General features: G+C 42.5%; 1 protein-coding gene across 1 annotated transcript; it reads right to left on the bottom strand.

Moving 5' to 3' along the window:
• Positions 1–67: 67 nt before the first annotated feature.
• gnal (guanine nucleotide binding protein (G protein), alpha activating activity polypeptide, olfactory type) lies at positions 68–14,244 on the bottom strand. The gene is made up of 14 exons (XM_085763265.1): positions 14,155–14,244; positions 13,829–13,887; positions 11,712–11,852; positions 11,409–11,481; positions 10,689–10,743; positions 10,465–10,584; positions 5,742–5,839; positions 5,403–5,457; positions 5,235–5,308; positions 3,168–3,226; positions 2,969–3,089; positions 1,536–1,666; positions 751–818; positions 68–650 (listed from the first exon to the last, which is right to left on the bottom strand). The coding sequence occupies exons 2-14, from the start codon at positions 13,842–13,844 to the stop codon at positions 504–506; spliced, it is 1,158 nt and encodes a 385-aa protein (XP_085619391.1). The 5' UTR covers positions 13,845–13,887; positions 14,155–14,244; the 3' UTR covers positions 68–503.
• Positions 14,245–15,215: the final 971 nt, after the last annotated feature.

Below are 15,215 nucleotides of genomic sequence, written 5' to 3'. Positions count from 1 at the left end.
TGACATAAAAACTCTTTAATATCACCTTTATACAATGAGGAAAACATGTTTAATTTAATTTTGAGGAATGTTAAAGGTCTTTTTTTGGCCTAATCTGCTAACTCTTAAAATATAATCCTTTTTGAACTGATCCTCCAGGTATGAGTACAAAAACATAAAATGACTTCAGAGTGTGACACAGCTCATCAGAGAAAAGATCATAATATTATCGTCCAACTTCATAAACATGAAAAAATATATTTAGAGTCCATTTTCTAGGTTTTCTACCAGTCTAAACTAGTTTTCTAATCTGCCCCCATGAGAGAAAAGAAAGGTAGCCTAGATAATTCCAATTAATCAATTATCTCCACTTTGAATTTTTAACAGATGTCTGATAAATGTCTGTAATATAACGGATCATTTATATTTGGGTATAAATATACAGTATCAGGATCTATCAGTAACAGTAGCTATCATCATTCATTACAAATTAGCTGCTTCCCTCTGTCCATGAGTGAGGCCAATCAGAGTAACTCATACTGCCTCAGGTGCATGCGCTGGATGATGTCACGACAGTCGTTGAAGACGCGCCGGATGTTCTCGGTGTCAATAGCACAGGTGAAGTGAGGGTAGCAGTAATGTTTCCCATCACCACTTGCTGTGCTGATCCTCTGAGGAACAGAGTGAATGTCAGTCACAGCAGTTCATATGATGATGATCATGATCATGATGATGAAGAACATGTGAACAGAGATGGAAAACTGGTTTTACCAGAAACTCGTCTCGGACGAAGAACTTTGCTCTGGTCACTCTGGGGTCTTCGTCAGCATCTGGAACAGCTGGAAACACATACACAGATCTTATAAGTAATAACTTCCTTTAGCCTACTTTAGTCAATGGCCTACACATGTGAGAAGAAAGGAGAAGAATCAGTGTTCAGCTGCAGCAAAATGTTAAAGATCATCATGTTTTCATAAACTAACTACAGCTGTAATAAAAGTAGTGGAGTAGAAGTATAAAGTAGAATAAAATGGAAATACTTTAGTGCAGTGGAAATAATTTGCAAAAAAAAAAAAACTGCAATCCCCCCGGCTGTCGCTGGGGGCTGGCTCCAGAAGGGAGCAACTCCAATTGAGCCCCATGTTAAAATAGCCGATTTTACAGCTTAAAAAAACATATTTACAGCCTGGTACATTTTATTTTTTTGGTCTCAACCGATAGTTTCCACACCCGCACACACTCTGAGGGGGGTGAATTTTTTTAAAACTCTACCATTTTACTATTATTAGGTTTAAAGTTCTGGCCAATTAGGGCGCAGAACAGTTGAGTGACAGGTCCGGCGACCGCTGCTACGAGGCCAGTGGGCGGGCTCTCGGCCGGCCAACGGCCGCACCGCTCCAAATATGGCAAGTAGAATCCAACATGGCGCGGTCCAAACCCCCGTAGTAGCGGCACAAAACAGACTCCTCCAAACCAATGGGTGACGTCACGGACGCTACGTCCATTCTTTTTACAGTCTATGGTGCATGTCTGTATTTGCAGTAAGTGTATTATACCATCAACAGGGACTTGGTAGTTGTTGTATTCTGGGAAATAATCCTCCAGTTTAGATTTTCCAGCCAGAATCTTGTCAGCCAGCACATCCTGTTTGTTCAGGAACAAGATGACTGAAATGGTCTTCAGAAACCTGCAACCAATCAGAGCACAGAGAGGGTTCACAACAGCCAATCAGAGCACAGAGAGGATTCGCATCAGTCAATCAGAAATCAGAGGCAGTTAACCACAGCTGATGAGAGGACAGTCAGTCATGGCAGAGAGGGTTAACCTGAGCAAATCAGAGTGCAGCCATAGAAGTGGGTCCAAAATGTTCCTCTGACACATGAAAACCCTCTTGGTTATAGCTTTACCTGCCTTGTTGGCATGTTAACAGCTAACCCACTGCTGGTTTAAGAGAATGAAAGACAATAATGATTCACAGTTCTGATCAGATTTAATTTTCCAACATATCTTTAATTAACGGTAGTTTCACTAATGTGATCTTAATGACTGTAGGACAGAGGGAGACTGTCAGTGATTGGCATCAACTAATTCAATAAATATCTTATGAACCCAGATACATGAGTAATTTTAGTACTTTGGGCCCTTTCCACTGTGCTATGTACAGTATGCACCAGCAAAACATTATTGTGAGACTCAATATTTGCTTTCTCAAAAATTAGGGAAAGACTGTAAAACCCAGAGACTAAATATACTATGCATGTACATTTATTGTAAATCAACACAACATGTGTCATTTCTTTTTTGCATGTTCAATGAGCAGTACTACGCAACCGAGACCATGGGGGTATTTATGTGGGTAAACAGAACTGAGTTGTTGTGGAAAGTAAATTTAAGTCACTTTTCAGGGACATTTTGAACCAGACTAGTTTGATATGAGCACAAAGTCCAGGACTAGGCTGAGAGTACGTGTTACTCCACCATCCTCCTGTGGGACCTGCACATTCACCACGCTATGAGTTAATAATGCAACGTTATGAGACAGAGTTGTTTTCAAGGTAAATGTAACCGATACTACATTCCAGACACGGCTGCTCGGCAGAGTGACTTCAAAAGCAAGTAGTTCCGAGTATTTTGCTTCATGTGTCCTATAATGTTACATAATTATACGTTATCATTTCATAGCGTGGTGAATGTGCAGGTTACAACTTGTCCACCAGAGTGTTTTGGAGTTGTTGGATTGTGTATTTAGTTTGATGAGGGAAACGTGGAAATACCGTGCAGCTCGCATCTCTGCTCCGCTGATCTAAAAACAGCTTGCACCGACAATTAAAGGTAATGAACCTACTCCTAAAACTAGATTGTAGCAATAGGTGAATTTTCCAAAATGTTGAACTATCCCTTTAAGGACTTCAATTACAGCCAATTATAGGGCACTTATCTTATCTATCTTATACAACCAATCAGAGAGCAGAGAGGGTGAAGGAACAACCTGTTGGTCCAGATGGATCTGAAGAGGTCGAGGGATTCTCTCAGCCGGTTGGTGGAGTTGTCCTCTCTGATCACCATGTTGTAGCTGCTGCTGGCTGCGACAAAGATGATGGCCGTCACATCTGAACAGAGAAGACAAACACTGATCTGAGACCAGCTCCTCTCACACACTTCAAATGTGTCAGCGTTTGTTTTCTCACCATTGAAGCACTGAATCCACTTCCTGCGCTCGTCCCTCTGTCCTCCTACATCAAACATACTGACAGACGGTCAACAGTTAGTACCAGTCAAAGGCTACATCCCTACTAATACCGTGTATGTTTTCAGTTTGAAACAAAAATCATAGAGTATCAGAAACCATCTTCATACTACCACACTGATTATGGCATGCATGAGTAGAAGGTTTTCTCTGTAATTGATTAAAAGCAAAGAAAATACTACAAAATATCAGACCAGAGAAGAACTGCAATGATAAAATGCAGAACTTAGTGGACAACAGCTGCAGCAAAGACAAGGTCAGTAACAGTTTGATTGCATTATCCTCCATATTGTTTTCATTTCTGGTATTGGGCTGTGGACTCCATACTACAATGCCTAAAGTTTATCACTGGCTGATTCACAGGTGAGCTGATTGAAGCTATGACAACAAAAGCTCTAGGATCAGATGGCTCTCGCTGAAATGCATCCTGCGAGTGTTTTTGTGAAAGAAGCTGTTCATGTGTTGTGAAGGGATGATCACTCCTCACACAGCTGTATCGTACCTGACCCCAAACCAGACAAGAGATAGGGTTAGGGTTACTATGGCTCATAAGGCACCAGGAACAGTGTGAATACAGTGAATTTAAAGGGATAATTCAACATTTTGGCAAATAGGCCTATTGCCATAATCTCTATAGTCGTAGGTTCATTACCTTTAATTGTCGGTTCAAGCTGTTTTTAGATCGCTGCTCACGAATCGGTACTTTCACCTGTCCCTCAAAACTCATCAAATGCACAATCCAACAGCACCAAAATGCTCTCGTGAAGAGGTTTTGACCTTTGAAATCACTCCACCCAGCAGCCGTGTCTGGAATGTAGTTCCGGCTATGCATTTGCCTCAAAAACAACTCTTGTCTAGTAATGTTACATTATTATTTCATAGCGTGGTGAATGTGCAGGTCACAACTTCTACACAAGAGTGTTTTGGAGTTGTTGGATTGTGTACTTTGTTTGATGAGGGAAAGGCAAAGTAACGTCGCCTCAGTTGTGTTAGCTGTGCAGCTCACGTCTCTGCTCCGCCGATCTAAAAACAGCTTGCAATGACAATTAAAGGTAATGAACCTACTCCTAGACTATAGGGATTATGGTGACAGACAAATCTACCAAAATGTTGAACTAGGCAAGGCAATTTTATTTGTATAGCCCATTTTTACAGTTTGTCTCCAACATGGCATCATAACAACATCCTCTGACCTTAGACCCTCACATCCACTGAGGAAAAACTCCCTATCACTTTAATGAACGCATGCAGCATTTATATTAATATCATTGTTCGCATTCCCCTGGTCAGTGTGTGTGTGTGTGTGTGTCAGGTGACATGAGTCCTGCTACAGATGGTCGTCTCTGGCAGTTGTAGAGGAACTTAATCAGTCTGTGACTTCTTTAAAGACGTCCTCAAACAGCTATGTTTCCAATAAAAACACAAAGCTAACCAACAGCTTTCAGTGTACATCATGGACCTCACCTTCCCTTGCGGACCTCATGGAATAGTTGGAGGGGAATAAATTAGGGAGGAAGATGAAAACTGAGAAAATGCTTTTGGACTAAGGCCATCATGGCTGACAGAGCTCAAGACAGCAGTTTTGCGAGCAGGAAAGAGATGCAGGCTCATCCCTGCAATGAAGCTGATGCTCTGCAGAGTCAGCTCAGTGTTGCATACACAAGACTGGCGCGGAACAATTTTAATTGGATGCAAAATAAGAAACACCCTTGACTGCAGGATGAGTCATCAAACATTTGAAATTGATTTGAAGGAGGAGAAAATACATTTATTTAGCTGTAAAAAATAATCAACTCTTAGACACATAATTGGTAAATATCAGGAGATAAATGAGTAATTAACATGATACAGGATTAAAGCTGGGAAATACATTTTTTTAAATTCCTGAGGCCTTCCTTTTAATCAACATCAATTTTCATTTTGCCTCAACTTTAAAAAGTAGCAGTCAGATGGCAGAGACAGGTGATTGGTGCAGGTGGACAGACGGGGCGGGGCTAGAGGTACTCACTGGAAGTTGACCTTGTCCACCTGGAATCTTGTCTCAAAGATTCCTGAGGTCAAAACTCTGCAACGCAACAAATCCTGCAGGAGGTGAAGACAAGGTTTTTTACTGTCAGCCTGATAACACTCAGACAAGTCATCATGGATGCTGCCAGCTGATTGGCCAGGTTATTACCTGGTCAGTGGGTGTGTAGTCTGTCTTCCTAACTGAGTCCAACCTGTCCAGGAAACTGCAACACACAGAGACATCATGGTGGTCATACAGCATTTCATAATGACATCACAAACCTTTTCAGCCAATCAACTGACCTTTGCAATAGCCTAAATTGTGGTGGTGTGTGTGTGTGCGCGCCATGGAGCCATGGCAGTCCTAACACACTGTGTATGTGTATATCAGGTCATTGCTACAGCCATGGCTGATTGTCGTCATGTTGCCGTATGTTGTATAAAATATATTGTTGATTTTTGTTGCTTATTGTTGTTTGTCATGTGGGTGTTTGTTGTGTGTTCTTACTACTTAGCACAGTCAATCAGCTGATATTCATTGGAGCGTTCGAAACAGGCCTTCACACCGCTGTCCTCCCACAGCTGCTGAGCATGCTCAAAGAAATCCTGACACACACAACACACACACAACACAGTCCTGTTAGGATCCACTACACACATTTAGTGACAGGAAACAGAGCTCAGAGTGTTTGGTGAATGACACAGCTTGTCATTTATTGATCAATGGACATGAAAGACCTCCTCAATTATTGACTGAAAATGTTGCGTACAGCGTGATTATTAAAGCAGAAGTGAGTGATCCGGTCGTTTTCGCTAATGCTGCGTTCCAGGCAGGCTTTTGAAATCATAAATTACAGCTTCAAGTCACAACTTACGACTTTGTAGCATTCCAGGCAACCCACTCGTGTTTTTCCGACCTGTTTTACCGGTGAAAGTCACTATAACGGCCACTCGTAACTTCCGACCCGTGAAATCGTACCAGTACGTCTTTTTGTACAGTCTATGTACCAGATCGAACTGGTACGACTTCACAGGTCGGAAAAAAACGAGTTTCCTTGAACGCACCATAACAGTCCTCGTCCCTACGTCACCACATTCACGGCGTCCCTTGGCTGCACACACAGCCCTGCATGCCGTTCTCTCTCCTCATTGGATAAAAACTGTAGGATACAATAAATGTTTTCTCCTCAGCTCAGAGCAGAGCAGAGTGACTGACAGACCCGTGTTTCAGACCAAACACTCTATGTAAGTGATTGCTGTTGGAAGATATAACTATTTAAAGGGACAATATGTGACATTTACCCCCATCTAGCGGTGCGGTTGCATGTCGGCACGTATTCTTGCTGTTGCGTTTACGTAAACTCGGGCAGACGTCAGAAAAACAACACAAGCTGCATGTATCAGGATAAACAAGCCTCTATGTAAACAAACGGTCCGCCAGCACGAGGCAAAACAATACAGGCGTGACAATATGTTGTCATGGCGATGTCGTATTGTTTACCTGACCCACGTTTTACCGGCTTTCTCTCGTCGAGTAAAATAACATCCAGTCGGTTTGCCGACGGCGTCACTCACGGCGTCATTCAGGTGTCTGACTGCACCTGAAGGCAACACCAGTGCCTCCGTCCTTCCTCACACTAGCCTACACGGTGGTGACAGTTTTAACAGGCGCTGTCTGGAAAACTTTCTCCCCGAGCCGAGAAGCTCCGGCGGCCCGAGTTTGTGGTTACTGACGGCCACGGTGACACTGAACGTAAAACATGGCGATTCAACATGGCAGAGAAGGTTCGGTGAACCCCCCCCTGTATGTTTGTAACGACTTGTAACATCTCATTCTAAGGTACGAGAAAGCGCTCGTTTGTATGCGGGCGCGATTCCACTTCAGTGAAATACGTATTTATGAAAGCGATATTTGATTTTTGTCAATAAAAAGCCAATAAAGTCCCATACTGTCCCTTTAAGACTTATATTAACACAAATATATCACTTACTTCTGCTTTAACTACAAACAAGTTTAACAAATCCTCAATAAGCTGTTCTTGGGGTGTCAAGAACAGTGTTCACCAAAATTACAGTTTTTTACAACCTGGACCTTATTTCTAGCATAAAATATGATCATTTATTCACCCAGATAACTTTGGTGTCATTACAAGTTGTTCCGACGAAATGAGCTCCAGCCGAGAGCCGCGTATCCGTTTACAAGTCTACAGGGCAGCGCAGTGCAGCCTCTAAATAACACATTATCCGCCGCGAAACTCGTTCATTTCACCAATATTTTGTTATGATACGCTAGTGCTATTCTCCTGTGAGTTAGCTGGGTCTGTAGGTTGACCTACTGACCTCTGACCTGGATTAGGTCATCTCCGACCGCGGTGAGGCTTGTTGCTACCGCTAATGCTACGGTTAGTTTCTGTGTGTTTCTGACTTGTCAGAACAAAATGAGCAGCTGGATGAAGTTCAGCTTCCACAGTCTTCCTCTCCTCAACCTGGACTCACTAAAGCTCCGGCTAGTTGAGATAAAAATGGACCTGAATGCCGATGTGGAATGATTATTATCAGAATGAGCCGGGCAGCGCTCAGAGATGACATCATCCAGGTCAGAGGTCAGTAGGTCAACCTACAGAGTTTCGCGGTGGATAATGTGTTATTTAGAGGCTGCATTCTGCTGCCCTGTAGACTCACATTATACGGATATACGCGGCTCTCGCATGGATCTAATTTCGTCAGAATGACTTAATGACACCAAAGTTATTTGGGTGAGTAAACGATCGTATTTTATGCTAGAAATAAGGTCCACATTGTAAAAAATGGTAATTATCCTTTAGGTCAGCCATGTTGCATCCAAGTTTTTTTCTTAGTTTGATAATTCATTCATTCATTTTTTCATCCACTTCTCCTGCACTAGGGTCTGAGGTGAGCTGAAGCCTCTCAGCTGACTTTGGGCGAGAGGCGTGGTACACCCTGTTTGGAGTTGCACATTAACCAAACCTGCATGTCTTTGGTTTGTGGGAAGAAGCCGGAGTGCCCGGAGAGAACCTATGCATGCACGGGGAGAACATGCAAACTCTAGTCTGCACAGAAGGAGGAGCCAGAACCCTCTTGCTGTGAGGCCAGGCCACAGTGCTAATATATAACCACTGCACCAAGTTTTTCTAAGTTTGGTCAATAAGGCTGAAATGAGTTGAAGTGAAACTTAAAGGTGCTTTGTGCAACAATTTTTAATTTAGGAAATATTAAAATGAACCAAATTGAATTAAGAAGTGTAAGATTGTGTAGCTTTGGAGTACTTTGAGGGGCGTTTCCACTGCAGGAACTTTGGGGTAATTTTATGGGGCGGGGGCCATTGGTGCGTGTCTCCACTGCAGGAAGCGCCCCAGAGGGCCATCTCTCCTGGAAATGTTATGGGGGTCAAACAAGTAGGTACTCAGATCAGCCCTGAAAAACTCCCAGGGGCCTGAGGTTTATTTTGGGCTGATTTGGCGTAGTCAAAGCAGGATGTGACGGCAAGAGAAAGTCCCCAAATAAGCATCATTTTTAAAATCCAGCATTTTTTTTTTTTTAAAGCGTCTTCACAGCTGGAAAAAAGAGAATAAGTCAGTAAAAGACGTATGATAGTAGTCGTAGTAAAAGATGTATGATAAGTGGACAGACAACTACGCAATCAGAGGACGCTTCCTGTAAAGCCCCCCCCTGCCTCTCTATTTACCAGGTTAACTGTGCATCTGCATTAAATCTTTATCCAGGTAAACACCACAGTGTGCTATCACCTCATTGGACAGCAGTTACAGCAAGTTTGAAGTGTGTGTATACTGTCAACCAATCAGAAGACAAAAAAAGCGCAGGTTTGTTTTGTCTCTTTGTCGTCCTCAGAGACCGGAAATGTCTAGATAATGAGGCCTCAGGTGAGACACACACACACACACACACACAAACTGTGTGTGTGTGTGTGTGTGTGTGTGTTGTGTGTGTTTTGGTCCCAGGTTAACTTGTTACATCATGTCATTAACATCATTAAAACAAACAAGCCCATGGCCAAGTCTCCTGGTGCAGCTTTAAAGGAACAGTTCATCTGTTTTATTGACTACAGTAACCTCAGTTCTCACGCTGACTGACCTGGCTCTTTCTCTATAGGTTTGGATTGATTATGGTCTGGATCTGTTCTGACTGGTGTCATGCTGATGTTCACAGAGTTTCCTCACACATTGTTAAATCCTGATGACTGATGTTGTGAATTGTTGATTAACAGCTGATAGACAGAAGGTATTTACAGATCAAATCATTTCAGTGTCTGAAAAGTGATGCTGCTTTTCATTATTAGAATAATTACAGTTAAATTAATCCATAACTTAACCTTAGTCTTGTGTTGGCTTTCTGCTACCATCTATGGTGTTCGGGTCAGTTTTGACCTGTGTTTTAAATCAGCTGTGTTTTAAATCAATCTGTTTTGCTTCTCATTTTGTTAGGCTTCCTATCCATGAAAATATTGGTTTTTAATATTTGTTGGTGTGGGTCCCTGGGCCTTTTTTGTCAGTATACCCATTGACTTCAATGTAACCTTCCTCTTACAGCTTTCTGCTGCCATCTCTGGTGTTAGGGTCGGTTTTGACCCGAGTCTTAAATCAGCTGTAAAACACACTAAAACAATTATTTATCATCCCATTTGTTTCTCATCTCTTGGTTATATTGTTAGGCTCCTTATCCATGAAAAGGTTGGTTTTGCACTTATGATTTCAGGTTTAACTCTAATTGTTGTTCTTATCGTTATAACCGGGTCAAAATGGACCCTAACACCACAAATGTCATAATTTTAACCCGAGCATTTTAGAATTTTGTGAAAAAAAAAAGTTTTATTTTGTTAAGATAGAGGTTCCTGACAAAGTCAAAAAGCCTTGATGCTATAAACAAATTCATGTGGTACTTTGATGCATTTAAAAACTGAAGAGAAGGGTTAAAATTAACCAGTTGCTTTCCCATTTCACTGCACCCAGGATGAGTTCTGATCACATTTCTATGCTTTTAGCTATGCAGTATTTCCAATGTAGTACTTTATGTGTGTACTTGTACAGTACAGTCTATGTCTGCTGTGTGATGGTGTGACACCTCAGGTGTGTGAACATCCTGAACTGACATCAGCAGAGACTCGTTACTGCTGAACAGTGGAGCGCTCTCACCTGCAGTCACACACCTGACAGACATGTGTGTGTGTGTGTGTGTGTGTGTGGGTGGGTTACCTCTGTGTATTCAAAGTCAGACAGTGGTGCGATGCCCTTGATGTAGTCGACTCTGAACTGGTTGCCAGGGTTACCAATAGGAACGGGTGGAGTCAACACACCCATAGCTGTCACGATGGTCTGGAACACACACACACACACACACACACACACACACACATGTTCACATCCAGTGGTTGGCAGCTGTGTGTGTGTGTGTGTGTGTGTTCAGTAGTGGAACCTACCACGATGGCGTCCTTCACGTTTTTCCTGATGTCCCGAATCTTCTCCTGCTTCTCTCTGGAAAAACAGACACAAGGTTTGGATCCCATCAACATCAACCCTCTACTGTGATGACATCACTCATTCACAAATACAACAACCTCAACCTAAACTTATATCACAATAAAACTTCTCATTATTAAAAAGTGTTAAGCTGTTGAAGAATAATCCCCTCACTTTTACTAATGTCTGAATAAAAACTATATAAGATTTGTTTTTTAGATCCCCCCTCCTCCATCCTCTCTCCATATTGTTATCGTCATTACTCTTTATCATTATCATCAGTATAGCATTGTTGTTGATATTAATATTACTATTGTTACGTTCCCTCCCTCATGTCTATTATTAACTATTTATTCATCTTTTTTTCCCCCTTTTACCTAATTGAAGTATTTATTATCATTACTGTTATCAACTTGCATAGATATCACATGCGCGCACACACACACACACACTCACACATAATAACACAAATATTGTTGTTTGTTTCACAATTTGTTCTTGTTATCTGTGTCATATTTTGTTTTTGTCCACTGTACTGTCCAACTTCACAATAAAAAATAAAAAAATGAATAAAAACTTTATCAAACTCATTTGACTAGGTGATGAGGACTGTGATCAGTGTCACTGACAACAGACTGATGCCCCCCCCCATCTGACTGGTGTGGGACAGTCTGACTCACTCAGCATTGAAGCCGTCCACATGAAGAATCCTCATCTGCTTCACGATGGTGCTTTTCCCCGATTCTCCTGCGCCTGCAGACAGACAGACAAACAGACAGACACACAGACAGACAGTCACACAGACAGACAGTCACACAGACAGACAGACAGACAGACAGACAGACAGACAGACAGACAGACAGACAGACAGACAGACAGACACACAGACACACAGACACACAGACAGACAGTTAGAGAGGTGGACAGGTGGACAGACCGGCAGGTGGACAGACAGACAGGTGGACAGAGACAGGTCATCTCACCCAGCAGCAGCAGTCTGTGCGTGGCCTTATACGCCTGTCTCTCTTTCTGCAGCTGTCTCTCGATCTTCTTGTTGGCCTCTCTCTTGGCTTTCTCATCCAGTCGTTCTTCCTCTGTCTGCCCTCCCAGACAGCCCATCTCAACTGCAACCACACAAAGCCCACAACAATCAACAACTGGAAACAATCGAGTGAAGTTCCTTAGGTTTAGAATTGCAGACATAAGGTTTGGTTTAGACTTGGTTATAGTTTGGTTTAACTTTTTACTATTTAGTAACTTTAGTTTAGGGTCAGTGTAGGTTTAGTTCTGGTTTTTCATTCACTCCTGGTAAGTATAGAATTGGTTTAGATCAGGTTTAGTATTAAATCCCCTGTCACACCCAAACCTGTTCACCTGATTGTAGAGGAAACCCACACACCTTCATGACTGTATGTTTGTCATTTCTCTTCCACTCACTGAGCACTGATGTCTATTTTTCTTTTAACTACGGCAGATACATTTTAATAATATAGAAATAAAGCGCAGTTCATAGCAGGAACTATATATTTGTTTTTCTCACCATTTTGAAAACATTGTACTTATTGAACATTGAAATGTTACATACCATGCTACAGCGTCTACACCGAACGAGGAAGAAAGAAAAGGAGGGGAAAAAAAGAAAAAAGAAAAAGACAGAACAAATAAGCACATTAAGAGAAAAAAACTGAGAGAACACTTTTGTTCCCTGGAGAAACAACCTGCAGCAGCTCCGCTCACTGTTGAAACAGCACCAGTATGTCAGTACTGAAACCAGTACACCTGGGCCCACTTCAGTACCTGTCAGTGATCTGCCCAACCCGTCACGTCTCAACAGGTCCAGATCAGTCCCTTGTTCTGCTCGTCCATCAAAGTCCAACAAAAAAACAAAACAAAAACAGCAACAGTGCTCAGCCAATCAGCATCCCCTGTTTGTCTCGCAGTAGTCCAGCTCAGGTCCAGTCCAAGTCCAGAAAAAGAGCCAGTCCAGGTTGAGGTTTTCTTTCCTCTCTTCAACTGAGTGGCAACATCTGAGCCGTCTCTGTCTCTCTCTGTCTCCTACCCCCCACCCCACCCCACCCCACCCCACCCCACCCCACCCCACCCTCCTATGTGGAATAGCACCTCATTAGTTGTCGCACTGAGTTTTCTTTGGGGGATTTGGCCGTTTTTCCTCCGGTGTCACTTTTGCTGCCTGACAACCAGCAACTGGATCCACAAACACACACTCCACTGCTGCTTTCAATCTGTTATTATGTTGATGTGTTTTCTTAGTTATATCCCCTGTACCAGGGCACAAAGGCAAAAAAAGATGCACTTTAAGGGTGGTCTTGATATGTAAATTAATACAATATGATCAGCTCATCATATACGTAACATTTATAAACAATGAGATTGTGTGATTGAGTGTGAGATTGTGTGATTGAGTGTGAATGTAAACTAATAACATGAACAGGAGCTAATAGGTGTCAGACCTGGAGTCAGTGCAGCCAGACAGTGGGTGTGGGTGAGAAGAAGCAGAAGCAGCTTCACACCAAACATCTCAGTGTGAATGAAGAGGAGCTGATGAGCAACAAGCTTCAACATCTCACTCACACAGAACGGTTTATATCCACCTTGTGGTGTCAATAACTGTTACCATGGCAACCCAGTGATGCTAAGGAAACAAAAAAGCCACTGTCTTTTTTTTGTAAATAAGGATTTATTTGTTTGATCAGGAAGTGAAAAGTGAAAACAAAAACGAAGAAGATTTGAAGTCAGGTGGGTGACCGTGTTCAGATCTGTAAACATCTGTAAGTCTCTTCCTGATTGGTCAATCTCTTCTCTTTTTCATTGGCTGGATGGAGTTTCAGTCTCTCCCTTTTCCAAACCTTCCAACCTAAGGCAAAAAAAAAAAAAAATGGTGCTGAAGCTTTAGACAAAAGCAAACCAGATTCAAACAGTCCCAACAGATTGAATTCTGATTGACTGATTCTTACAGTCTGATCAGGTTCTGAGCCCAAACTGAACTGTCTGACCAGGTCCTGACACAGTTCAAACCTGTTTTTGATCAGTTTAAACCGGTCTGGACAGGTGTAGTCAGTTCCTCAAACAGAAGACTGACCTCTGCAGGCGTTCATCACAGAAGCTGCCCACTCTCTGCAACTCAGACTGGAAAAAACTCTGGAAGACAAAGAGGGACAGAACCAGTTCTGGATCAGGCCTGGGATCTGAACTTAATCTACATGGACTAAAACTTTCCCCTTCAAATTAAAACAACTTTTTTATTCAATTGTGTATTTCTTCAAAATATCACGTTGCTGTAGTTTAAAATGTAATGTTACTGAAGTGTTACAGTAATACACTTGTTGTGACTGTAGTGAGGTTCCGTAGTAGCCTACTATTATTACTATAATGTTACTGTATGGTTCCTGCAGTGGTTCTCAGTACCAAGATCTCAGTGTCCATGGATTCCAGGTTTGTCAGCTGGGTGAGCGGGTCAGTGATGCTCTTCTCAATCTTCTGCAGCAGCAGTAACCTACAAACACAGAACACACATGTACATGTATAGAGCACACTTCTACACTGAGACTCTCCCCAACACCTGAGGTTTATCAACCAGTGGCTCAGCAGAGGAGCATCCTGTTCTTTAAAGGTATAGTATGTAGGAATTCCCCCCATCTAGCGGTGTGGTTGCATAATCTGAACGTATTCTTGATGTTGCATTCACGTGAAATGGGGCAGACGTCAGACAGACAACAGACGCTGCATGTAACAGGATAAACAAGCGTCTATTTAAACAAGTGGTCCGCCAGCACGAGGCAAAACAATACAGGCGTGACAATATGTTGTCATGGTGATGTGGTATTGTTTTACCGTCTTTCTCTCGTTGAGTAAAATGACATCGGGTTGGTTTGCCGACGGCCGTCTGCCTGACTGCACCTGAATGCAACACCAGTGCCTCCGTCCTTCCTCACACTACACAGTGGTGACAGTTTTAACAGGCCGAGCCCACAGCTCCGCTGAGTTTCTATGGTTACCTACGGTCACGCTGCCACTCAACGTAAAAAATGGCGATGCAACATGGCCACCTCGGTTCGGTGCGTCGCCCACTTATGTATTTGTAACGACTTGTAACAACTCATTCTAAGGTACCAGAAAGCTTTCATTTGTATGCGGCTGTGATTCCACTTCAGTGAAATATGTATTTATGAAAGACATATTTGATTTTTGCTCATAAAAAGCCAAATAAGTTACATACTGGGGCTTTAAACACAACTAAATGTTGCTTAGGGATTCTCATCGTCAATTATTCAGCCTGTATGTCATTTTCTAGGTCACTTTGTTTCTGTGTATATGGCGGTAGGGCGGTGCCTGTGTTGGACAGGTGTGTTAATGTGGGCGGTGCCTGTGTTGAAGTGGGCGGTACCTGTGTTGATGGACAGCTGTGAACAGCGTTGACACTTGTTGTTGACACATTTTCAGAGAGAGAAGAACCTCACTCTCTACCT

This window comes from Trachurus japonicus, chromosome 20 (genome assembly GCF_045865225.1).
Source record: "Trachurus japonicus isolate A0001 chromosome 20, Traja_1.0".
Classification (NCBI taxonomy): Eukaryota; Metazoa; Chordata; class Actinopteri; order Carangiformes; family Carangidae; genus Trachurus; species Trachurus japonicus.
This window is presented reverse-complemented; position numbering and strand designations above follow the sequence as displayed.

Excerpts from the sequence above, each read along its gene's own strand:
- gnal (XM_085763265.1), bottom strand. Across the intron at positions 3,090-3,167 it reads GTGGATTCAGTGCTTCAATG|ATGTGACGGCCATCATCTTT; the intron begins GTGAGAAAACAA and ends TTCTCTGTTCAG. Across the intron at positions 1,667-2,968 it reads AGATCCATCTGGACCAACAG|GTTTCTGAAGACCATTTCAG; the intron begins GTTGTTCCTTCA and ends GATTGGTTGCAG.